The sequence below is a fragment of the Sorex fumeus genome, unplaced genomic scaffold (assembly GCF_029834395.1).
Source record: "Sorex fumeus unplaced genomic scaffold, SorFum_2.1 ptg000044l, whole genome shotgun sequence".
NCBI classification, from domain to species: Eukaryota; Metazoa; Chordata; class Mammalia; order Eulipotyphla; family Soricidae; genus Sorex; species Sorex fumeus.
Genome location: NW_026606101.1, coordinates 60,294,513 through 60,321,706, shown reverse-complemented (window position 1 = coordinate 60,321,706; position 27,194 = coordinate 60,294,513). Strand labels below are relative to the sequence as shown.

General features: G+C 39.5%; 1 protein-coding gene across 1 annotated transcript in view; it reads left to right on the top strand.

Moving 5' to 3' along the window:
• ATP13A4 (ATPase 13A4) overlaps nt 1–27,194 on the top strand; it is a 158,174-nt gene that overhangs the window by 105,435 nt on the left and 25,545 nt on the right. The window contains exons 16-24 of the mRNA XM_056121961.1: nt 123–276; nt 1,402–1,513; nt 5,783–5,907; nt 9,862–10,025; nt 17,415–17,537; nt 19,116–19,195; nt 21,160–21,202; nt 21,647–21,756; nt 25,586–25,682. Coding sequence (XP_055977936.1) covers nt 123–276; nt 1,402–1,513; nt 5,783–5,907; nt 9,862–10,025; nt 17,415–17,537; nt 19,116–19,195; nt 21,160–21,202; nt 21,647–21,756; nt 25,586–25,682 — 1,008 coding nt within the window. The remainder of the gene's footprint in view (nt 1–122; nt 277–1,401; nt 1,514–5,782; nt 5,908–9,861; nt 10,026–17,414; nt 17,538–19,115; nt 19,196–21,159; nt 21,203–21,646; nt 21,757–25,585; nt 25,683–27,194) is intronic.

Sequence of the window (27,194 nt, the reverse complement as noted above, 5' to 3'; positions counted from 1 at the left end):
GGTCAGCCTTCCTTTGCTTTTCTTATTTCCTGTATTTGCTCAAGCAAGCATCAAAGGCAAGTAGTTAATTTCCAAAGTAACTGTGTTAGTGTGACATCCTCCACTCTCCATGCCTCAACCAGGTCCCAGTGGAAGGAATTGCCATCCTGCATCAGTTCCCATTCTCATCAGCATTGCAGAGGATGACAGTTATTGTCCAAGAGATAGGGGGTGGCCGGCTGGCTTTCATGAAAGGTGCACCAGAGACTGTGGCCAGTTTTTGTCAAGCTGACACAGGTGAGTATATTGTAATGGGAAGAAAATTGTATTTGTAGCTTAAATTTGTCTCCTCAGTACTTAATTTATGCCTCCAATTGCCTCCTAGTCATTGCCGATAGGATGACCATTGGCATTCCAAACACAATATCCAGATCACTTTTCTTTCTCTCTTCCTATTGTCTTCATCTCAGTGAATGCTGCCAGATGAGATAGTAGAAAGTGAGTACTTTCCTTCTCTTCTCCTCATATAGGAGTCTTTCCTCTCCCTCAGGGCCGCTATCTTGCCAATTGCTAATCACCAGCTCTATCACTCTTTCTGGTCAGGCCCTCATCATTTTTTGTGAGGGCCTCTGAATTTGTTCACAGTCGGTGAATTGACTATCTGGTCCCAGTCTCTTATTCTGAATCACCCTCCATATATGATCAGACTGGTTTTCCATCACATCCTGTAACTAAGCTGCCAATTTCCTGCTTTTATTCTTTTGTTATCCATAAGTTATAGGATAGTCTCAGACTCCTTTAGAAAATACTCAATGCCTGCTCATGTCAGACTCACCAGGTAAGCTCTTACTACACCTCTCTTCATATCCTATAGTTCCCCTGAGTCCAAATATTCAAGGCTTACTGTTTTCTACCACTTTGCCTGCGCATCTGGTGCTCTTTTTCCCTTCTGTATTTACCTAAGCACTTCTTCCCAGTCTGGTTTATGCATCTCTAAATGCCTTGATAGTGCACTGCAACTGTCTACATCATAGCAGTGGTATCTTTAGACTTCTATTTCTAGCCAACAACCTAGAGGTCATTAAAGTGAAGCCTATGCTTAATTTCCTCAGTTTTCAATGCCAGACCTACCATACTCTCAAGATGTTTCTTTTTGCATAGATTATGTAAAAAAAGAATTCTCCCCACATTCCCCAATACCTTTCCTTTTAAAAAATTGCTTCTTTCTCATTTCTTCCTCAAGGAATCCAAGATGTTAACCCTGACAATATAGTTCTAGTTAAAGATTCCCTTCAACTTGCTTGTGTACCTTTTTAAAGGTGTGTTTCCATGAGCAAGAGTTTTATCTATTTGTAAAGAATTTCTCCACCCATAAGAGTTAAGCAAATATTGCATATTAATTCTGTGTTGTTTTCTGAACAGTACCAACTAGTTTTATTAGCGAACTTCAGATTTACACGACACAGGGCTTCCGGGTCATAGCACTGGCCTACAAAGAGCTGGAAATGGACCACCATGCCAATGCCTTGACGAGGTAAGGTGGAAGTTAACAAAGCCAAATGGTTCCATGGGAAGATGTACCAAGACTACATGATAGACAAAACAACATAGTTTTCTGGATTCATGTGTTCACAATGTTTCTGAACATCCATCACTATGGATGTAGTATCCCTGCTCTGTCTAAACCACAAGGCTTCTCTGAATACTGATAGGGGAAACTTATAAGCAACAGCTATATACACTGAAAACTAGAATATGATGGTGCGACTTTGTGAAACTAGACAACTGAATATTATTGAACCTCACTCTCCTTCATCGATTTGCTCGAGCAGACCCAGTACGTCTTCATTTTTTTGAGACTTGTTGTTACTGTGTTTGGCATATTGAATACGTCATGGGTAGCTTGCCAGGCTCTGCTGTGCAGGTGAGATACTCTCAGTAGCTTGCCAGGCTCTCCGAGAGGGGTGGAGATATCGAACCTGGCTCGACCAGGCTGGCTGCATGCAAGGCAAACGCCCTACCACTGTGCTATCGCTCCAGCCCATTGAACCTCATTTGAACTAAATATCAGTAGTCAGTTTTTAAACTCTACTTGTAAGTGGGTTGATAGCTATAAAACATCACATTTGAAAAATTGATTCATAAAGAACTACATAACTTAAAGAAAAAAATAGCTTGGACTTCAAACACCGTCTAGATCAGTTGCTTTTCAACCATTTTATACCTGCGGAATACTCTGTGAACTGGTAGGTAGAAGCCGCTGTGCTAAGTGGTAGTACATCTCACACAGATCCAACAGGAAGTTTATGGGGATCAGACTAGTTACTGAAGACTACTGACCTACGTAATGCTTGCCAGAAAAAAAAAAGGAAAGTTTTCAAGGACCTTATTAGGGAAAATTGATATGTGTGATTGAAGTAAGGGTATTTAGAAATTTAAATGAACTGGAGAGTATATTAGTTCAAATTTATTTGTTGTTTTATATCTCCAATATCAAGCTAATCATACTTATTTCTCCTTCAAATGCCATGTTCAGTGTTCCAGACAGTCAATATTGGACTGTTTTTTCTGGGGTCAGCTTAATGTGTTCCTTAAAACTTTGGATATTACAATTTTGGTTATTGTTTTCAACTTGGTGAGCTCTACTCAAGTAAGAGATAATAAATGCATAATATTTATATAATATATATTTATTATACAATATATAACATGTATATATTTATACAATATATTATATATGTAGTTATACATAATATATTGTGTATGTATATATTATATGATGCATCTTGTATATGTACACGTGTATGTATATAATATATATCTAGTGCACTTTATTATGAAATGAAGACTGAATATATTACTTTAAGTGTATCAGTAGATGCCCAATTCTTGGATCTCACATTTTAAAGAGGAGGAAACTTGGGAATGTCACAATTGGGTACAGAATTTAGTTTCCTGAGAACATAGTGACAGATATGTTCTCTGACTATCATGCCACTCTTCTGATTATTATAATATTTGTAATTCACAAGTTTCAAACTCATTGCTTGGTACTTGGGCATATGATGAAGCATTCAGAGTGGAGTTATACAAGCAATAGGGAATGGTGAGGCCTATGGCATATGGCAGAGTGCGTGACCCAGACAATGGCAAAGTCTGATAAAGTCTAAGCACAAGCTCATTAGTTGTATCTAATCATCAGCTTGCCTTTCATGTATTAAAACTAAATTACTACTATTTATTCTCATAATAAAGCTAATTTACCTAGCCCTTTGTGGGTCCCTGATAAGGCTTTCTCGTGTGTGTGTGTGTGTGTGTGTGTGTGTGGTATATATGTGTGTATATGTGTGTGGTGCATATGTGTGTGTGGTATGTGTGGTGTGTGTGTAGAATGCATGTGATGTGTGTGTGTGTGTGTGTGTATGTGTGTATTATCCGTACTCAGAATGGTCCCAACACTGATACCATAATTTCTCTGAGGACTTTTGGCATACCTCTGTAAAATTCATCCTTTAAAAATATCAAAAAATTTTAAGAACATGAAGTGTAATCACAGGGCTGATAATGCTCCTGTTGTATTACACATTCTCTATTTTTATTACTTCTAGACATTTGAGCAGGAGATATAATATCTGCAGGAAGCAGGAAAAACAGCATGCTCATCTAGTCGTGGAGCGAGCTTGAGTTGCCTTAAGGAACTGCTTCTCTTTATTTTTGGCTCTGATTGAACACTCATAAAAATTATAAAAGATTAGAGATAAAAAGACTTTGAAGATCCATTTTTTCACCACTTTCTTTAACAAAAGAAGAAATATATCACCAAAAAAATGATTTACTTCCAATCACACAGAAAGGAAATGATGATGCTGTTCTCCTGGTTACTGTGTGTTGTAACTGGTAAAGGCAGCACACCAAAGGAACCAAAAATTAAGTATTAAGGTGGGCCACTTACTATGATGATGCTAAACCATGAAGTAATTTTTTGCCTGAACCTTTGGCCTCACAAGAAACTTGTGTTGTGTCATAGCTGGAAGCATCTAAAGCCTCAAGTCCGAATATGAGGGCTACTAGAAAGACTGAACGAATAGAAGAATTCAATTAGGCATCAACTTAGCTTTTCAAAGACTAGCTCCAATATTACCTCATTCAGGAAGATTTTTAATTCCTCTGTCCCGTAATGATTAAATTTCTCTTTCATTTCATAGGATTCTCTCTTTCAGTCGTTTCCTGTATCTTTGTCTTTATCTGTCTTTCTGTCTCTGTCTCGTCTCTCTCTCTCTTTCTCTCTCACTCTCTCTCTCTCTCTCTCTCTCTCTCTCTCCCTTGCTTGCCTGCTTGCTCACTCTAAGGACTGCACCTAGCTCTCATGCACGAAAGGCAAGTATCTTAATTCCTGTACTATTTCTCTAGCCAAAAACAATGATTTCTCTCTGGGGAACGCTTTATGGGGGAGATATTTAAGTTCTGGCTCTCAAAGCATAATCAGAATTTCAATGTTGCATCGGAAATAACATCCAAACTTTTCCACAGACAAGAAAGAAGATCTCATAGCAGTCTGGAGTGAACGTTTAAGGATGATTGAAGGCAGAGCACCTCCAAGGCTCAACTTGGCTAGAGGGCGAGTAAAAAAATTTAGATGAGGAAGAAAAGGTAGTTTATAATTAAGTGAGGAAAGTACCAGGTGCAGAATGGGAAAAACACCATCCTCCCTTGCCATCTCTGAGGAGTGTAGTTCAAACTGTACTTCTTCCACTCTGGTTGAGGCTCCAGCAGTGTCCACAGAGCATTGCTAATTCTAGTCTACGTCCTTGGCCACCGTGAGGCTCCAGAGGACTTTCGTCTGCTGTTTTCATCTATGTTTTGGCTAGATCCAGGCGGTACTAGCATCTTGCTTTTGTGTATTCTGGAGGTGTCCAGATCATGCATCTTGGAGGACTCCTTGAACCCACTCCCCCCATTACAAATTCACTCCTATGGAACTAGTCCCATGGAAGGTCTTAAAATGCTTCTTATGGTGGATGAGTGCCTCAGTGGCCTGACTGAATTTCACAAATATTCATGCTTGGTAGAGAAAAGCAGAGCTACTGGCTGCATGAACCAAGAGAAATTTTATTCTGGAAAAAAGAAAAAAACGAAGATGAGCTTGGCCTTAAAAGACGTGCTGGTTTATTTTGCTTCATTATGACCACATCTCACTGTGCTGCTCTCAGGGTGACTGTTGCCTTGCAGTTCAGAATTCAGGGAATTGCTCTCAGCATGCTTGCCAGACTTTTGAGCTGACTCTCAGCCCCAGGGGTACTGCTTTTTTCAGACTCTGAACTCAGACTTCATGAGGGCTAAGGCAGAATTAATTACAGCCTGGGTTTTTACAGGAAAATGGCGTTTTGCTTTTCTTAGGTCTCCTCCTTTCATTTTCCTTCTGTGACATTTTTATCAGACCCAGATTCTTCTCTGGTGGATGGTAACAGTGAGTTGATGGAAATAAAGCTAGCCACAGCAGAGAGAAGAGCTCCTTGCAATCATTTCACTTATTAGAAGATTGAAATAATTTTTTGGCTTAATGAGTGCTCTCTATTGCTCTTGATTCAGTCATGGGAAACGTCTCAGGAACTCTGCATCTCTTCCTGTCTTGCTTTTAGCTAGAATCCGTACATACTAAGGAATGGCTTAGAGCTGGTGCTTAAATGAGGGAGTGGTGCTCCTGTCAAATAAAAGCTATTTGCTTTTTCTTTTGTACTGCATTCTGTAAAAAAAAGAAATCTGATAATGTGCTCTTACTGTCCAACTGTGAATATTCTCCCAGGGACAAGGTAGAGTCAGACTTGATTTTTCTGGGCTTGCTGGTCTTGGAGAATCGGTTAAAGGAAGAGACAAAGCCTGTCCTGGAAGAGCTCATCTCAGCCCGAATAAGGACCGTCATGATCACAGGTACAGTACAGAGTGACATTGAAGTTAAGTATTTGATGTGGCCCTAGAGGTGGGATTGGTGTTGAAATACTATATGCTAGCTCTCACCATTTGCAGGACACATGATACTATACTTAGAGAACCCTAAAGCCTCTATCAAGAAGCTCTTAGAAACAATAGACTTGTATAGTAAAGTTGCAGGCTACAAAATCAATACCCAAAAGCCCATGGCCTTCCCATATGCAAATAGTGAAAGAGAAGGAAGTGATATGAAAAAACAATCCCATTCACAATCATGCCCCAGAAAATCAAGTACCTCAGAATCAGCTTAAGGTAAAGGACCCGTACAAAGGAAACTACAAAAAACTACTTCAAGAAATAAAAGAGGACACGAGGAAATGGAAACACATCCCCTGCTCATGGATTGGGAGAATTAACATTGTCAAAATGGCAATATTCCCCAAAGCATTATACAGATTCAATGTGATCTCTGTAAGGATACCCATGACATTTCTCAAAGAAATTGATCAAACACTCCTGAAATCCATATGGAACAATAAGTCTCCATGAATAGCTGAAGCAATTCTTGGGGAAAAATACTATAGGCTTAAATCTCAACTATCAACAACTTTATAAATCACTATTATTTAATTAAATAAAATATATTTAAAAGAATTTGTTGTTACTGTGTCTGGCATATCGAATACATCACGGGGAGCTTGCCAGGCCCTGCCGTGTGGGCGAGATACTCTGGGTAGCTTGCCGGGCTCTCCGAGAGGAGTGGAGGAATCGAACTTGGGTCTGCCATGGTATTAGAGATAGACACATTTAAGAGATATTGTTGACTACCTACTACAGATCAGACTCCATTCTTAGTACTTTAGATAGGCAACAAAACAGCAAAATTTCTGTTTTCACTGTGCTTTCATCTAGGTGGGGAGACATAGAAGTTAACCAATTTATTGACCAAATAAACTACTAATAAGCATCATGCAGCATAAAAATAAAACAGGGTGATGTGGAAAGGTGAGTCTGACCATTACTTTAGATGAGGTACAGTAACAACAAGTCTCACAATTTATTGTGAGACGTTACTGGAGTCCGCTTGAGCAAATTGATGAACAATGGGAGGACAGTGCTACAGTGCTACTCCCTCTCAGAAGGGACACTTGGGATATCACCTAAGTGAGAAGGAATGTATCATGCAATAATTATGATTTTTCTTGTTAAATGGCGGAATACGAATGTTGAGTCAGCATAGATTGTGCACTACATTGAAAATTAATCAATAGTAATATCTCCAATTCCAGCATAAAAATGTTAAAAAGTTCCTAGGAGTTGCATGGGTTAGTTTACTGTTCTTAAATAGTGTTTGGGGTGTGGGAAAAACTCTAGGAAATGTGTGTGTGTGTGTATGTACGATACAAACATTTGTGGGGTGCATGCACACATATGTGTGTGCTATATTTGATTTTCCTCAAGTTCTCTCATTATTTTTTAAAAACAAGTCGTTACTTTTGAAAATATCAAGAACACAATAATAGAAAAGGAGACATACTTATCCAGATTTTTATTTATGTTATTTTTTCCCTTCTTTATTTTACGTTTCTTTTGGGCATCATTTTCCTTCAGCCCACAAAGCTGGAGAGATGGCTCCATGGTTTGAGCTCTTGCTTTGCATGCAGGATGCCTGCATTTGCTCTTCAGCATCAGCCAACCAACTGCCAAAAGCACTCTGGGAATAACCAGCAAACATAACCTGTGATAGCCTCTGAGCTCTGCCAGATATGACACCAAAAAACAAACAAACCCCCTAAATTTCTTTTCATTTTTATGGGTAGTCTTACTAAATATATAAGTTTAAGTTGATAGTTCTTTATTCCGCATTCTTCTCGCTCCTATAGTTTTGGGTGAGAAATATATGACAATTTGACTAATAATTCTCTTGTATATAGTATATTGTTTTCCCCAACTCAGTTTAATGTGTTGTCTATATCTTACACTCAGCATTTATTTATAAAATATCTTTGTGTGATTCACTACTGAGTTTATTCTGTTTGGGATTCACTGAGCTTCTTGAATCTATAAATTTAAGTCTTTTCCCGTATTTGGGACATTTCCCACTATTACGTTTTTCAAGCTGTTTTTCTGTTCCTATTTATTGTTTCTTCAATCTTAAAATCTAAAGCCATGAATGTGGGCATAGAATATATATTTTTTGCTGTTTTGTAATGGTCTTATCTTATTAATAATTACATAGAACATATATTTTTTACTATTACAGAATATATATTTTTTACTATTTTTATTGGTCTCATCATATTAATAATTACACTATTGACTAGTAATGCTCACTATTGACTAGTATTGACTAGTAATGCTCACCCAAATCCTGGTGAGCTTCTTTCTCCTAGATATTTCCCCCAAGTAGTCAATATTGTAATTCACCAACTCTTGGAATTCTTTTATGATTACAAGATGTCTTTCAGCGACAATAATCTGGGAACTTTGAAAAAATAGAGTCCTATTATTTACAATTACCCACTATTTCCTATTATGGAACTTACATAGTATACCTGGGCCACAGAGAGAATGAATCTGTGTTTCTGATTATACTGGAGTTGAGAACTGAGACTAAGGTTTCATGGATTCGCTATAGGTGAATTTAAAACATGAGAGTAGTAATTGAAGCAATCAAAAGAGATCAAAAGTAAGAAGAAAGAAAAAGGAAAAAGCACAATTGCATCCCAAGTGGTCAGTTATCTAGATCAGTCAGGATTTCTTATAAAAATGAGAAAACAAAGGAAATGGGGGATGGAGGACCAGACTATGTAATCATGTGATTTACTTGGGATTGTTTGAGCTTTGAAGTGTGTGCCTGGGCATCAAGGCTTACATCCAGCATTTGTGTTGCAAAAAGAAAAGTCAATTACTAGACTTTAAGCCACACTTAGGCTCTGTTCAGTTGGCTTTCAAATTTTCTTTTCTTTTGTTTAATTTTATTTTTTAAAATTTTTATTAGTGAGACACCATGAGGTACAGTTGTAGACTTACAAATTTTTGTGCTTGGGTTCCAATTATACAGTGATCAAATACCCATCCTTCCACCAGTGCCCATTTTCCACCACCATGGATCCCAGTATCCCTCCCACCCCACATCCTCCCCATCCCACCCTGACTCTGTGGCAGAGTATTCCCTTTTGTTCTCTCTCTCCTATTGGGTTTTGTGGTTTGCAAAAGAGGCAATGAGTGGCAATCATGTTTGGTCTATAGTCTACTTTCAGCATGCTTCTCCCATCCTGGGAGAATCTTCCCAACACCCTTTATCAAATTTTCTTTTATTTTTATATTGATTGATGTCTAGTGATTTTGCTTCAAGTGTGTTGACATTTTCTTGGGTTATTTCCATTTTTCTATTAAAGAAATTCAGTGAAATTTTTATTTTCAATATTTTGTAAAAAAGGTAATAATTTCTTCACCTCATTTTTCTAAATTTAACTTCCTTCTAACATTCTACTTGATTCTATTCTACTTCCAAAGTTCTTGAGTAGTAGTTTTAGATTTTATCCCAAATTTTTAATTGTAACCAGTAGAAAAGATATATAGTATGTTTATATAGTTTGTCTGGAAGTGGGATCACCAGAAATTATACTAAATCTGTAAGACTCTGTTGAACCATGCTCCTAACCTATGACAAAAACAGGTATGAATTTGCCTTTTTATTTTTATTTCCCATTTTCTTTTTCCCAAGGCCTGCTTGGGAAAATGGACTGCTATGAAGTTAACTAAATGAACAGCAATAAGAACCATGAAAGGCTTCATGGAACCCTGGGAGGTCAGGGGTCAAAGATACCTTCAATATGATTCCTCTTCATATCTAATATATGGTCTAAATTGTTCACCCTCATTTTCAAGGTCTCACATTAATTGGTTTTATCACTTCACACTCATCTTGGGCCTCTTCATTTCCTCTAGGTGACAATCTTCAGACTGCAATAACAGTGGCCAGAAAGTCTGGAATGGTTTCTGAAAGCCAGAAGGTGATTCTAATTGAGGCAAATGAAGCCACCGGGTCCTCTTCTGCATTTTTATCTTGGAAATTAGTAGAAGAAAAGAAACACACTGCATATGGGAATCAGGTATAGAACAGAGCTTGTTGCTATTGACTCATGGTGATTGTGACTGAGGAGCTTTGGCTAGCATCAGTGATCTAGACTCAGTATTCTTCCCCAAATGCCTACTACACATGCAATTCAATCAACTCTATTGCATAAGTCCCCTATGCTGTACCTACTGAACTTTAAGGTATGGTACTTTCCTGGATTCCACAAATAGTCTACTCTTTTAAACTGAAAAAAACCCATTGGTTCCATTTGATGATGGATATAGTAAGTGAGTCGAAAATGTTATTTTCTGTTTTCCCTTGCATGTTAGACTACACACAGGTTTCAGAGGGAATTTAGTCTCTAGGAGAGGTACTTCTGTATGCATTGGAAAATCAGAGTGTGTCTTCAAAGTAGGGGAAAAAAGATTTTATTCATTTATCTTCAATCTTATCAGTATCCTCTCTCTATTGTGTCACAATACTAATTCTGTTTAAAAAAATGTAAGTTCTCACTTCAGGGAGAGATTTGCTAAGCTACAGTGCTTTTGTATTTTACACTTGAAATGTGTGAAATGTGCTCATCTCTGGGACTCACTGAGATCAAATCAGTATGAGAACAGGACATGAGTAAGTGTTAGTCTCCAATTCTCTGGAGGCTGTGAGGTGCAAAGGTTGATTCAGCAAAGAGAAAGTGCTTCTCTGAGGTATCAAGTTTGTAGTAGGAGTTTCAAAGTGAGAATCCAGATTGGAATAGCTTCTCAAAAATATACTTACAGTTCCCTACCACTTTTATTTTTATTTTTAATATTTTTTAACTGAAACTTCTTTATCTACTTTAAATAAAGTTTTTTTTCCCCCCTCTGTTAACGTCTACAAAAACTTTCTAAAAATTACCAGAAAATTCCACTTGGAAAAGTCCTTAGCTTTGTGGAAATAAGTAACTTAATAAATATTATGCTGAATAATGTTTACTATATTTCTTTATATTCAATTCTGTATGTTAATGTACAAATATACATTTAAAAAAACTTTTATTAGTGAAATACCATGAGATACAGTTGTAGACTTACAAATTTTTGTGCTTGGGTTTTCAGCTATACAATGATCGAGTGTCCATCCTTCCACCAGTACCCATACTCCATTACCACTGATCCTAGAATCCCTCGTATCCCCATACCCCCATCCCACCCTGCCTCTGTGGCAGGGCATTCCCTTTTGTTCTCTCTCTCCTTTTGGGTGCTGTGGTTTGCAAAAGAGGCATTGAGTGGCAATCACGTTCATTTCAGCATGCATCTCCCATCCTGGGAGGGTCCTCCCAATACCCTTCATTTGGTGCTCCCTTCTCTATCTGAGCTGCCTTTTCCCCTAGCATGTGCTGATGGTCTCCAAGCCATGGAGTAAACTCTGGTACTTATTTCGGCTATTCTTGGGTGTTTGTCTCCTATTTTGTTACTTTATGTTCCCCAGATGAATGCAATCTTTCTATGTCTGTCCCTCTCTTTCTGACTCATTTCACTTAGCAAGATACTTTTCTTTTTTTCCTTTTTTCTTTTTTTATTTTATTAAAAATTTTTTTTAATAGTGAGACATCATGAGGTACAGTTGCTGACTTACACATTTTTGTGCTTGGGTTTCAATTATATAATGATCAAATACCGTCCCTCCACCAGTGCCCTCTTCCCACCACCACGCATCCCAGTATCCCTCCAACCCCCACTCCCCCCATCCCACTCTGACTCTGTGGCAGGGCATTCCCCTCTGTTCTCTCTCTCATTTTGGGTGTTGTGGTTTGCAAAAGAAACATTGACTGGCAATCATGTTTGGTCTATAGTCTACTTTCAGCATGCAACTCCCATCCTGGGAGGGTCCTCCCAACACCTTTATTTGGTGTTCCCCTCTTTATCTGAGCTCCCTTTTCCCTAGTATGTGTGGTTGGCCTCCAAGTCATGGAGTAGAATTCTTGGTACTAATCTCGGTCATTCTTGGGTGATAGTTTCCTATTTTGTTACTTTATGTTCCCCAGATGAATGCAATCTTTCTATGTCTATCCCTTTCTTTCTGAGTCATTTCGCTTAACATGATACTTTCCATGTAGTACCACTTGTATGTGAATTTCGTGACTTTGTCTTTTCTAACAGTTACATAGTACTCCATTGTGTAAATGTACCAAACTTTCTTTAACCAGTCATCTGTTCTTGGGCACTCAGGTTTTTTCCAGATTCTGGCTATTGTAAAGAGTGCTGCAATAAACAGGCAATTGCAGATGTCACTTCGACTATACTTTTTTAGCATGATACTTTTCATGTAGTACAACTTGTATGTAAATTTCATGACTTCATCTTTTCTAACAGCTACATAGTACTCCATTGTGTAGATGTACCAAAGTTTCTTTAACTAGTCATCTGTTCTTGGGCACTCAGGTTTTTTCCAGATTCTGGCTATTGTAAACAGTACTGCAATGAACAAACAAGTGCATGTCACTTCAACTATACTTTTTTGCCTCTCTGGGATATATTCCCAGGAGTGGTATTGCTGGGTCAAATGGGAGCTCAACATTTAATTTTTAGAGAATCGTCCATACTGTTTTCCAAAAGAGCTGAACCAGTCATCATTCCCACCAGCAGTGAAGGAGGGTCCCTTTCTCGCCGCATCTGCGCCAGCACCAGTTGCTTTTGTTCTTTTGGATGTGGGCCAGTCTCTGTGTTGTGAGATGATATCTCATTGTTGTTTTGATCTGTATCTCCCTGATGATTAATGATGTAGAGCATTTTCTCATATGCTTTCTAGCCATTCAGATTTCTTCTTTAAGAAAGTTTATGTTCATTTCATCGCCCCATTTTTTTCATGGGGTTGGATGTTTTCTTCTTGTGGAGTTCAACCAGTACTTTCTATATCCTTGATATCAATCCCTTGTCAGATGGGTATTGGGTGAAAATCCTTTCCCATTCTGTAGACTGTCTTTTGACTGTCTTTTGGTCACTGTTTCTTTTAAGGTGCATACGCTTCTTAGTTTAAGATAATCCCATTTGTCTATCTCTTTTTCACATGCTTGGCCAGTGGTGTGTGACACCTTTGAAGATACCTTTAGCTTCAATGTCATGGAGGGTTTTGCCGACTTTGTCTTCAATGTACCTTATGGATTCTGGTCTGATGTTGAGGTCTTTAATCCATTTTGATCTTACTTTTGTACATGGTGTTAGGCGGAGATCTGAGCCCATTGTTTTGCATGTAGCTGTCCAGTTTTGCCAGCACCATTTGTTAAAGAGGCTTTCCTTGCTCCACTTCACATTTCTTGCTCCTTTATCAAAGATCAGATACTCATATTTTGGGGGGAGATGTCAATATATTCAACCCTGTTCCATTGGTCTGCAGCTCTGCTTTTGTTCCAGTACAATGCTCTTTTAATGACCACTGCTTTGTAGCAGAGTTTGAAGTTAGGGAGGTTGATTCCTCCCATTTTCTTTTTCCCAAGAATTGCTTTAGCTATTCGTGGGAGCTTATTGTTCTATATGAATTCCAGGAGTGTTTGCTCCATTTCTACAATGCTTTGGGGAGTATTGCCATTTTGACAATGTTAATTCTTCCGATCCATAAGCAGGGGATATCTTTCCATTTTTTCTTGTCCTCTTTTATTTCCTGAAGTAGTATTTTGTATTCTTTCCTTGTACAGGTCCTTTACTTCCTTAGTTAAGCTGATTCCTAGGTACTTGATTTTCTGGGGTACAATTTTGAACAGCATTTTTTTTCATGTCACTTTATTCTCTCTCACTATTTGCATATAGGAAAGCCTTGGACTTTTGGGTATTGATTTTATAGCCTGCAACTTTACTGTACAAGTCTATTGTTTCTAGGAGTTTCTTGGTAGAGGTTTTAGGGTTCTCTAAGTATAGTGTCATATCATCTGCGAATAGTGAGAGCTTGATTTCTTCTTTTATACCAGAATGTTCTTAATATATTTTTCTTGCCAAACCACTATTGCAAGTACTTCCAGTACTATATTGAACAGAAGTGGGGAGAGTGGGCATCCTTGATCTTAGAGGGAATGTTCTCAGTTTTTCTCCATTGAGGATGATGTTTGCTGTAGGCTTGTGGTAGATGGCTTTAACTATATTGAGGAAAGTCCACTCTATCCCCATTTTGGTGAGGGTTTTCATCATAAACGGGTGCTGGTTCTTGTCAAATGCTTTCTCTGCATCTATTGATATGATCATATGTTTTTTATCTTTTCTTTTGTTGATATGATGGATTATGTTGATTGATTTCCGAATGTTAAGCCATCCTTGCATCCCAGGATGAATCCCACTTGGTCATGTTGTATGATCTTTTAGATGAGTTGTTGAATTCTATTTGCTAGTATTTTTTGAGAATCTTTGCATCCATTTTCATCAGGGATATTGGCCTGTAGTTTTCTTTTCTTGTGGTGTCTTTGTTTCATTTTGGTATTAGAGAGGTATGTGCTTCATAGAAACCGTTTGGGAGATTTTCTGTTTCTTCAATTTCCTGGAAAAGCTTGAGAAGAACTGGCAATAGGTACTCTTTAAATGTTTGAAAAAATTCGCTGGTGAATCCATCTGGAATTGGGCTTTTGTTTTTGGGAAGACTTTTGATTACAGTTTCAATTTCCTTGATGCTAATAGGTCTATTCAGATACTCTAGATCTTCTTGATTCAGCCTGGGGAGATTATAGGAATCCAGGAATTTATCCATTTCTTCTAGGTTCTCTTGCTTCGTGGCATACAGACTTTCAAAGTAGTCTCTGATTATCTTTAGAATTTCTTTGGTTTCTGTTGTGATATCCTCCTTCTCATTTCTGATTCGGTTTATTAGGGGTTCTCTCTCTCTCTCTCTCTCTCTCTCTCTCTCTTCCTTTGTGAGTATTGCTAGTGATTTATCTACCTTATTTATTTATTTTCTCAAAGAACCAGCTCTTGGTTTCATTGATCTTTCAGATTGGTTTTTATTTTTTTTGGTTTCCATGTCATTGATTTCTGCTCTAAGTTTTATTTTCTCTTTCCTTATGCCTAATTTGGGCTCCTTTTTGTTGATCCTTTTCTAAGATCTTGAGTTGTGAAGTCAAGTTGTTTATGTGAGCCCTTTGTTCCTTCCTGAGAAATGCTTGCAGAGCTATAAATTTTCCCCTTAACATGGCTTTAGCTGCATCCCATAGGTTCTGGTAGCTCGTGTCTTCATTCTCATTTGCTTCCAGGTATCTTTTGATCTCGTCCTTGACTTCCTTCCTGACCCACTCATTGTTCAACATTGAGTTGTTTAATTTCCAGGTGTTTGATTTGGTTCTCCGGGTCTGTGTGTGATTGACTTCTATTCTCAGTGCATCTTGATCTGAAAAGATTGTTGATACTATTTCTATCTTCCTAGCTCTATTGAGGTATGTTTTGTGTCCTAGCACATGGTCTATTTTGGAAAATGTTCCATGTGCACTGGAGAAGAATGTATATTCTTTCTTTTTGGGGTATAAAGCCCTGTATAGGTCTATAAGCCCTATCTCTTCTATTTATTATTTCAAAGCCAAAGTTTGCGTGCTGAGTTTTGTTCTTGTTGATCTAACCAGAGGTGATAAGGCGATGTTGAAGTTTCCGGCTACTATTGTGTTGCTTGCATTGTCCTCCTTAAAATATGTTACCAGTTGTTTTAAATTTTATCTGTTCCCTCATTAGGTGTTTATACATTTAAGAGTGTGATTTCTTTCTATTTTCTAGTCATCAAGGGATATGTACACCCCTTGATGAATAGAAAATAGCCCTCGCTATCCCATCTAATCTTTTTCAACCTGAAATTTATGTTGTCCAATATTAGTATGGCCACCCCAGCTTTCTTGAGGGAGCTGTTTGCTTGAAGGATTGTTTTCCATCCTTTAACTTTGAGTCTGTGTTTGCTCTGACTGTTCAGATGAGTTTCTTGTAGGCAGCAGAATGTAGGGTTCTGTCTCTGAATCCATTTTGCCACTCTGTGTCTCTTATTTGGTGAATTTAGACCATTGATGTTGAGAGATTATTGTTATGGGGTTTTGTGTCATCTTTTTGTAAGGGTCTATTGTGTTTGTGTGGTTTGTCTTGTCTTATATTAGCCCCTTTAACCCTTCTTTTAGGCTTGGTTTTTCACTCTATGAAGTTTCTGAGCTGCTGTTTATCTAGAAAATAGTGTACTGTTCCTTCAAGTTTGAGTGAGAGTTTAGCCAGAGAGAGTATTCTTGGTGAAGTGTTCATTTCAGTGAGTTTTTTTTAATTATATCCCACCATGGTCTTCGGGCTTGGAGGGTTTCCTCTGATAGGTCTGCTGTGAAACTAAGGGGTGCCCCTTTGTATGTGATTTCCTTCTTTGACCTTGTTGCTTGCAGTATTGTGTCTCTATTGGCAGCATCGATCATTCTAACTATGATATGTCTTGGATTGCTTTTGTTAGGGTCTCTTTGAGCTGGCATCCTTCGGGCTCCTTGAATCTGAATGGCTGCATTGTCCAGCTCTGGGAATTTTTCAGCAATGATTTGTTTAATGGTGGCTTTTTTGGGGGGATTGTTTCCCTGACCTTTTGGTACTCTAATGATTCTAATGTTGTTCCTCTTGGAATCATCTCCTAGGACTCTGATTCGCTCTAGAGCTATTTTAAGGTCTCTTGCCATTGTATATTGTTGCCTGTTGGCTTGGTGCAACTGATCTTCCAGCTCACTAATTCTGTCTTCAGCTGTGGTAATTCTACTGTTGAGGGCACAGACTGAGTTTTTTATTTCATCCACGGAACCTTTTATTTGTGATATTTCTGTGCATAGTTTTCCAATTTCTGCTCTCATTTCTTCCCATAATTTCTTGATTGTTTCTCTCATGTTACTGAATATCTGTGTGACTGTTTCATTGAGTTCATTGAATATCTTCATTACTTCATATCTGAATTATGTCTCAGAGAGGTCCTTTAGGTGAGTAGCACCTACTGAGGCTTCTGGACTCTTCATCATCCTCCCCACGTGGTGGGGATTCGCGTTATTTCTTCATGTTGGTGTGTAGGCATGGGGACTGAGATGTTACACTAGAATTCTTGGTATGACTAAACTACCTGCAGTTGTGTGAACATTGGCTGGCCCAAAATTAGGCCACTCCCACTTCTACAGAAGCCACACCCACTTCTGAAAAGGCCACTCCCCCACAGGTACCTGGTGTCGGGGGGGGGGGGGGGGGGCTTATTAGCTGGGAGGGGAAGAAGAACGACACAGCATTGGGGACGAAGAGGAAGAGGCTCAGGGATGCTGTTGTCCCAGGGTCCTAGAGGATGTCTGGGGTGCTTGTGCAGAGAAAGTTAAGTCCTGGGTTTGAATACCGGCGGGTTAACTGACCTGGGAGGGGAAGAAGACTGGCACAGTGTTGGGGACAAACCTCCCTAGCACTTTTAAAATAACTTGTGTCTTGGTTTGCAGGACAGTTATATTAACATCAGGGAAGAATTCTCTGATCATGGCAGAGAAGGAAATTATCATTTTGCTTTAAGTGGAAAATCCTTCCAGATTATAAGTCAACACTTCAGCAGTCTATTGCCAAAGGTAAGTAATAAGAGGATCCCAGTCTACAGGTGAAGATTATGATGCTGTCACTTATACAGTGTGATCTTATGTAATGACAAGCTTTTAAATAGGTAAAATATAGGCTGAGTAATAGTAAAGTGGGTAGGGTGTTTTCTTTATACAGAGTTAACCTGAGATCAATCACCATCAGTTCATATGGCCCCTGAGTCGACCAAAACTGATCCCTGAGTGCAGATCCAAGACTAAGCCCTGATCACTGCCAGGTGTGCCCTCAAACCCAAAATAAAATAATAGGGAAGATATATTCTAAGATTGGCAGAGCTTTGCATAAGTTACTGCTAGCTCGTTTGCTTCTAGATATAAATAATTAAACTTGATTAAACAATATCCCACTGACTGTAAGATTAACATTCCAATGACTTCTCAAATGATAAGTATTGCTTCAAAATGACTATCACAATATTGCTATGGTTTTATATTTTAGTGGAAGTCCTGCAATTATACTAGAAGGCAGGCCAAGAATAGAGAAATTCTTGCTAGGGTTTTTTTTCCTTTTTGGGTCACACCTTGGCGATGCACAGGGATTACTCGTGGCTCATGCACAGGGATTACTCCTGGCGGTGCTCAGGGGATCATATGGGATGCTGGGAATTGAACCCAGGTTGGCCGCGTGCAAGGCAAACACCCTACTGGCTGTACTATCACTCCAGCCCTCTTGCTAGGTTTTGGATTAAAAAAAAACCTTGGAATAGCATAGGGTCAAATCAAACTTTATAATGAGTAAAAATGTTCATAATTGAGGAGGTAAGTGATATATAAATTAATATATACACATATGTGTGTATATGTACACACAAGATATATTATTTGCATTTAATTACTTATTATTTTACATACTGTTTAAGAAAAATTGTAGCAGGGATTAGAAGACTGAATGAACTTTAAGTTTAATTTATTGTCAAGAAGAGCAAGAACAAACATCAGTTCTTAAAACAAAAAACTGAGACTAGCATGAAAACCAGGTGAATGGAGTCTCTATGGGCTTTTAAACTCTGAACCACCAACGGATCCATAGTCCAGATTAGGCTTGGAATATTAGCTAATCATCACCATCACCATTGGCCAAACCCAGATGGTATGGTTATGGATGACAAATAGTTACTATTTCACTTTTAGGCTATGCTTTCACAATTTCTGATAGTTTTTTGGGAAGCAATTTCTCCTTTTTTTCTCTTACAATGTTGATTTATTGTTTGCTTACTATTTCTCAGACTCAACTCGTTTAAGGGTCTGAGGAGTTTAGAATTTTTCAGCAACACACTTTCCATGACAGCACAGCGAAATTCCTGCATGTCATAGTTTCCACCAACGACTTATTCAGCAGTCATCTTGACTGAATTTTGATCTTTTCTGCATATTTATCTGATGTTCAGCATCTCTAAGAGTATCTTAATATCCAAAAGATCACTTCTTAGAAATGTTGGTCTTCCCATTCATGGGTGGCATGACCCAGTCAGTATTTTCAATGTCACCAGTTGTTCCATGCATGTGATCTGAGTCACATGATAAAGAATTTTCCTTTGGGTTTCCTTACAGATACTAATCAATGGGACCATCTTTGCAAGAATGTCTCCAGGACAGAAGTCCACTCTGGTGGAAGAATTTCAGAAACTGGAGTAAGTTCTTTTCTTGCCTTCTTTTGATTTGGGAGCCATATCTAGCGGTGTTCAGGTGTTGCTCCTGTCGGTGCTCAGGGGACCATGTGTTGTCAGGCATAAACCTGGGTATCCCACATACAGAGCATGGGCTCACCCATTGATCTACCACCTTGACTCTCTAGGGTAAGTTCTTTACCAATGCGAATGGCATGAAGTACATGAAGCATGATGTTTGGAGGGGGGAGGTATAAGAGGTGCAAGATACCACTTTGCTTAGTTTGAACTTTATTTCCCCCCAAATACACATTTTTAGAGGTGAAAAAATTCTCTACAATTATTAGCTAACAGGGTTCAATGCTAGTGCCCCGAGGTTGCATTGTTCATGTTCTGTGGCACTGGGGATCATTAGGTCCAGCATTTCGGGAGGTCACACAGTGGTGGGTATCAAACCAGGATCTTGTATTTGCCAAACATGTGCCACTCTCCCTGTATCTTCATTTTCTTTTCCAAATTTAGTCATATTATGCAGGGGTGTTCATACCTGATAGTCCTTAGGGAATCCTGCAGAGTTGGGAATTGAACCTGGAATTCCAGCCGGGGCTCCTGTCTTGTGAGCCATCTTTTCAGGCCGAGGACTGGAAAGCTCTTCACCTGGGTGCATGTGACAGTCAACTTGGAAACTGAGAAAATGACAATATCAGTACAGGATTGTCCTGAAGTTTTGATGTAATTGCTCGCTGGGGGGCCTGTGGGTCCCAGTGGTTTCAAAACTCTCAACCTATGATTCAATTTTGGATTCAGCATTGAGCACCATTGAGTTAGACCGTAAGGAGAAAGGAAAGGTGTGGAGGTAAATCAGCCTGGAAAGGTAGTTTGCACTCAATTTATGAAGGTACAATGAAAATTTAGACTTGACTTTTACAAGTTCTCATCATAGCTACCCTACAAGGAGATACAGATGATGACATTCACATAAGCACATAAATAAAAACCCTTATGCCAAGACATCTTTATCCAAAATTAGAAAATTACCGCTCTTTAAACCCACGAGGACTCTCCTACCACAACGAGCAGCTCAAATAAGGAGCTCACCTTTGGGAACCCTTTATTTCCTATGAATGCATCCTTCAGGAGCCCTGGGGGCTTTCTCTATGGCTTTACCCATTTCCTAGAACACCTACTCACTCCTGTCCCATCCTCGTTCTTATTTGATTCAATCATTCGACAAGTTTCCCAGTTAGGAAAGAACCACTTCCTCCATGTGACTGAAAACATAGTGGAGAAGCTGCCCTCCACCAGGAGCATGGAAGGGACGCACAGGAAGTTCTGTCCAACCTGACCAAATACTGTTAAGCATCCTGTCCCTCATCTCTGTTGACAGTTTGAGGGAGCAAGAGTCACTCAGGCTCAAAAAACAATCTCAAAACTGACATGCATTTTCTTTTGCCACTGTCCAAGACTGGTGTGTTTTGTAGGAAAGCCACATGTTTTCCATTGAGTGACTGCTGACACAGTAGCTGTATTAATAGCACACACAAATTCTTGCTCATCATTTTCAAATTCATCAGATAATTGCCCGTACTGTGCACTTACAATGCTTTGTAGGGAAGAGAGTGGGATGGTCAAGACAATCAAGTGAACAGAGAGAAATCGAGATCTTCTAGTTTCAGTTCTTTCCTTTCTCGACTGACAGGACTGTCTCATCCTAGATTAGAAGCAGCCATTACATGGCTGGCAAGTTTACTTCGTAAGATTTGGCTCACAGGAGGTTCCTGCAAGAATGGTGTGCTGGATTTCTCAAAGGATTGTGTGAACTGCTGAGTTCCAATTTTTCTTTTAGTCCAACCAGAGCCTTAGGGAAACACCCTTGAAGTACATACGTTTGAACCCTACGCAATGAGCTCATTTTATCTTTTTAATTAGAAAAATGATTCAGTCAGATGGCTTTGATCTCCTCTGCGATTGACATGACTGCCTTTCAGTTACTTTGTAGGTATGTGCGGTGATGGAGCCAATGACTGTGGGGTGAGTAGCTGGCGGCGTGGGGGCATGACCTCACTCTCCACCATACTTGCCTGAAGCCCATTAGCGATAGTTATCTCTTGGCATATGCACCACCTCCATCCTCTTGACAGAGAAACCGATATGAAAGGTTTGGGAAGGCTGTGGCCAGAGCCACCACAATAGCTCAGTGGTTTGGGGCCACACTAGCAGTGCTTAGGGGATACTCCTTGTGGTATGTGGGGAACATGAGGTGCCAGGGATCACACCCAGGCCTCTTGTAAACAAAACATGCTCTCCAATCCACTGAACAGTCTCTCCAGCTCTACCATCTCTGACAGCAGGAAGATCAAAGTGCGGTGACTAGCCACTTTCTGGCCAGTGCATAGATCTCTGAGCTTTTTCTTAAGTGGTCTTAGTATATCAGTACGGCTGTGGACGGACACTAAGGTGACTTTTTGTTTACAGGCTTTGAAAATGGCTCACGTGGGCATCTCTTTATCAGAGCAGGAGGCTTCTGTGGCTTCACCCTTTACTTCCAAAACACCAAACATTGAGTGTGTGCCTCACCTTATCAAGTAAGTAAATATATTCTTCAGGAAGTGTTCTGTTTTTTGTTTTTCTTTTTTCTTTTTTAATTGAATTACCATAAGATAGTTACAAAGCTTTCATGTTTGAGTTTCAGTCATACAATAATCAAATACCCATCCCTTCACCAGTGCACATCTTTAACTACCAAAATCCCCAGTATCCCCCCATCCCAACCCCTCTCCTGCCTGTGTGGCACACAATTTCCACAATACTCTCTACTTTGATTACATTCAATATTCCAACACCAGTCCCATCATTATTATTTGGAATTTTCCCACTACCACTCAAACCTGCCAAGAAGGCAATGCTAGACAATTTGTTTTGTATTGCTTATAATGTCTTCTGGAGTTCTAATATTTTAATAATTAGGGTCTGGAGAGATCACTGCAGCTAGCTGCTCAGGTCTGAGATTTGTTTGTGTGCCTCTGGATTGTGGCCATTTAGGAGTTTAATAAGTAGCCTGGGGCAGTTGTGGTCATAATCATAGTCCCATCAGGGTGAGGGAGGGGGGAGAAGAGGGGAAGGATAGGGACCTGCTCCTCCACTGTCCCGTGAGGCCTGGCATTTGCCACTACCACTACTGCATACCTGGACTTCTCACTGGGTTCTGTAAGATGGCAGCCACAGGGATTCCTAGGGGGCAGGCAGAGGGACAGTACCTGTTCCCGGCTGGAGTAGCCTGGCGAGAGTGGCCTATTGCAAAGTTCGGAGGCTTCTCTGCAGCAAACTGCTCAGTTTTAAGATTTATTTTTGTGTCTCCCTTCAGAGCAGGAGGCTTCCCTTCCCTTCCCTTCCTTTCCCTTCCCTTCCCTTCCCTTCCCTTCCTTTCCCTTCCCTTCCCTTCCATCACCATGAGATACAGTTACAAAGCTCTCATGATTGAGTTTTAGTCATACAATGATCAAACACCCATCCCTCCACTAGTCCACCTTTCCCACCACCAAGAATACAGTGTCCACAGTATTCTTCTTACCACTCCCACCCCACTCCAGCCTCTATGGCAGGCACTTTCCTTCTTACTCACTCTTTGCTTTTGAGCATTATGGTTTGCAATACAGATACTGAGAGGCCACCATGTTTAGTCCTTTGTCTATTTTCAACACACATCTTCCATCCTGAGCAATCTCTCCAACTATCATTGACTTAGTGGTCCCTTTTCTATCCCAGCTGCCTTCTCCCACAGCACACGAGGCAGGCTTCCAACTGTGAACCAGTCCTCTAGGCAGTGTTTTAATTGCTGTGATGTTTTAGGTATGGATTCCATGGTTTGCCTGTGAAAGACCAATAACATTTTGTGTCCCAGGAAGAAGAGGGCTCTATGCTTTGTGGCAGACTGTGGTTAAATATTCTGCTCTCAGATATATTTACCAGGAGATAAACTTAACACTCAGAAGAGTAATGACATTGTTAGAGAAAGTTCCTGAGTAGGGTTTTTAAATATTTTTCAGAAGACTAGACTCTTTACTTGATTTCTGTGTTGAAAGTGTCAAACATCATTATCATCATATTTTTATTATGAATTATCTTATTTTGATTGTTTTCAGTCTTAGGGTGAAACTCAGGACCTTGTATATACTAGGCAAATGGTTTATGGTTGACCTTCAACCTTGCCCCAGTTATTTTTATTTTAAATGTATCTCCTTAGACACTTTATCACAAGGGATTGATAAAAACATTTTTATTTCTCATTTGCCTCTTTATGCTTCCTTAGACTATACTTTTGTTTATTTTTAGTTATTTTTGCCCACACTTGATGGTGGCTAAAGGCTACTTCTAGTTTTATGCTTGGGGAGGGGTTCCCTCCTGATAGTATTTTAGGGACCACATGGTGCCAGGATCGAACGCAGGCCTCTGGCTTGGATGTGCTGTGGCCCTTTGACTTATCTCTTTGGTCCTGGAGCATCCGTTTTATCCTCAGTCTTAAAAATATTTCATCTTTGCTACTTCTACTAAAATTTCCCCTGGGGTTTTCTTCCCATCTGTTATTTTACAGAACTGGATTTTTGAATGATTGAAATGGTTTACATTATGGTTACTATGGGTTATTGCAATAGCATATTTATGTCAATATAGTGCTTTAATGCCTATCTTATACTTCAAGATAGCCTGGGCACAGGAATGGTCACCCTTTCACAAATAACACACGACATAGAGAGTAACTGATGTTCCCAAATCCACATGGCCACGTAGGATTGGGGATGGTCTTAGAATTGATTTATTTTAAGCATGTTTAATCTACGAACACTGTACTCTTTTCACTGCATTAAAATAGTGATTTAGATAGCTTTTCCCAACTTCTCAAATGTTATTCCTGCATTGGGCAAATAAATATTGAATAAGTAGTATCATGTGCTCCAGTTAGCAGGTTCTATTTGGGGCACTGACAGGGACCCAGAAGCAGGAAAATGAAACATCCTTAGGTAGCATAAAGAATCTGTGAGGAAGTCGGGGACTAAATACAGGCACAGATAAATCATGGCAAGTATGGCAAGAGTGAAGGTAGGATGGTGGCCAAGGAGGTGGATTCCGTGCTTCAGCTGGGTCCAGTGGGAATGTCTTTCTAAGGGGTGAGGGAAGAAGTTGTGAGAAAAGAGAAGTTGCCTCTAGGCTGGGCAAATCGCAGCAGCTAATCCCTGATTAAAACCTGTATGAGAATAAGATTTTGGAATCTGAAGGAACCTTTATGACAAAGATGTTTAAACTATTTCACCCAAAGAAACAAATGGAAGTGACATTTCAAATGTAATCTATTGGGGCTGGAGTGATAACACAGCGGGTAGGGCATTTGCCTTGCACACAGCTGACCCGGGTTCGTATCCCATATGGTTCCTTGAGCACCATCGGGAGTAATTCCTGAGTGCATGAGCCAGGAGTAACTCCTGTTCATGGCCGGGTGTGACCCAAAAAGAAAAAAAAAGTAATCTATTTTATGCTTTAAATATATCCTTATATATACAAAGCAATCAACACAACTGAGCGTGTTCATTATTTCCACTCTATTTAAATTTAATTTATGACTAATTTAAGTGGACACATTGACTTAGTGCTGTAACACTGTAACACTGTCCTCCTGTTGTTCATGATTTGCTCTAGCGGGCCCAGTAACGTCTCCATTTTAAGACTTGTTGTTACTGTGTTTAGCATATTGAATATACTCTCAGTAGCTTGCTGGGCTCTTTGAGAGGGGTGAAGGAATTGAACCCAGCTTGGCCGGGCTGTCTGCGCGCAAGGCAAATGCCCTACCACTGTGCTATTGCTCCAGCTGACTTAGTGTTATTTCAGTAAAAGTTGGACTGTCAAATAGAATTCAAGTGAAATGTTCGCCAAACTTTTGGACCCCTGCAGAAACACAGAATCCACACACCCCCATTTTCCCACCGACTTAATTAAATTCCTTAGTTCACAGATGAAGAAACTGTGAGAAGGAAAATGACCTTCCAAATTACATTAGAGAGTAGATGAGAGATACAGGGTCACTTCCCAGGTCTCTTAGGAACCTAGGAATGAAATTATGTTCATTTCAGGGCTGAAATAATGCCCACAGAAAGAATAAGAGTAACTCCCAGTCTGAGCTCCATTGCTGGGCTAAGGCCTGTAGACCCTGGCCTGGCATTTTCTTTCCTGAAAATCTAGTCATTTAGCATGCTGACAGCCCAACTCCCACTGGCTCAGCGCTGGAGCCAGACTGTCAGAAAACAGTCAAGTAATCAGGCTTTTGATTTTTTTCCCTCCTAAACTCAGCCAAACAGCAGAGAAAAATCTAAACCAATTTCCCTGCCTGGCTTTCATTTCATTCCTTTCTCTTTTCTTACACAGGGAAGGACGTGCTGCGCTGGTCACTTCCTTTTGCATGTTTAAGTACATGGCTCTATACAGCATGATTCAGTATGTTGGTGTTCTGCTGCTCTACTGGGTATGACTTGGGACATAGTTTTTTGCTTAGCGATTTCTAGTATCAGTGCTGGTGCACCCTCATACGTGCAGTGCCTCCCAAGGAAGACAGCATACACTGTAGTCAAGCACCAACAGCCAATTAAAACATGAACCTGGAAAGAGTTGTCTTGTCCATTCTCAGACTTTTTGACACTGACATTTTAACTCCTCGGTGGCTGAGATAACAACCAAACCTCTTTTTCTCTAGCTATTGCTTTTTATCTGCATGGATCGTGTCTCTGTTTTTCCTATTCGAGCATGATTTTACCTTCCCAAGGCATCCATTAAGGAGATAATTTGTTGACTGGGGTGCTGGTCAATATTTCATAGTGAGTTTTTCCTGCAAAACCCAAGCCAAATCTGAGTATTATTTGCAGTGTCAGGAGTTTAAACACTTTCATTATGCTTGCTTTTGGTGACCTGGTGTCATTGGCCATGGAGTTGGGATGAGTCATCAGCAAGAGTTGAAAGTAAAGTAAGTAAAGTAAAGGCCCTCCCGTTGATCGTCGATTTGCTCGAGCGGGCCCAGTAACGTCTCCATTGGAGACTTTGTTGTTACTGTGTCTGGCATACCTTGATAACTATAAAACATAGAACGGTAATGGTGAGGACTGCATATTGAATATTTAATTTTGAATGTTAATAATTTATAAGACATAATTATTCAAGCATACAAATTTAAATATTAATGATTTGGAAATTGATTATTATTGTTTGTTTTGACTCTAATCAAGTTGGTGGTAGATTTGTATACTTGAAGTTTTTTTTATATTGTCTTGCTTGACAATCAGTTAATAACGCCCTGAAAATTTAGTAATCAACTTTCATGAGCTAATATATCTTGAATTCCAAATACAGTGATTGCAAACTGGTATATCCTATTCCCCGACATACACTGGTCATGTAATGGCTTTTTTTATTGAATAAAATATAGAAGACTAGATGTGGTTTTTGTATGTAAAGCCAACATATGGGCCTTTTTTTGATTCATGATGGTAGCACTGAAAAAGGCAATTCTATCATTAAAATCATCTCTCTGTCTTGCCATTACTGGGTGGAAAGTTTTAGTTCCATTATTTCCATTTTTTTTATTTTTTTGTGGTACTAGGGATTGGACTCAGGGCCTCACATGTGTAAGGCAGGCACTCTATAGCCAATCACCCATTCTCTGTAATTACCAGATTAATCATATTTTTCCCATTTAGTAATGAATTGCTTGAAGCAGGAACTATTTATAGAAATTAAACCTTATTTTTATTTTTAATGAATCACCGTGAGATATAGTGACAGAGTTACAAACTGCCTCCCAAGGGAGACAGCATACATTGTAGTCAAGCACCAACACTTTCCTGCTTACGTTTCAGTCATACAGTGATCGAATACCCATCCCTCTACCAGTGTCCATTCTCCACCACCAATGTTTCCAGTATCCTTCCTGCCATCCCCCTATCCCCTCCTCCCCCCGCCTCTGTGGCAGGCACATTCCCTTTTA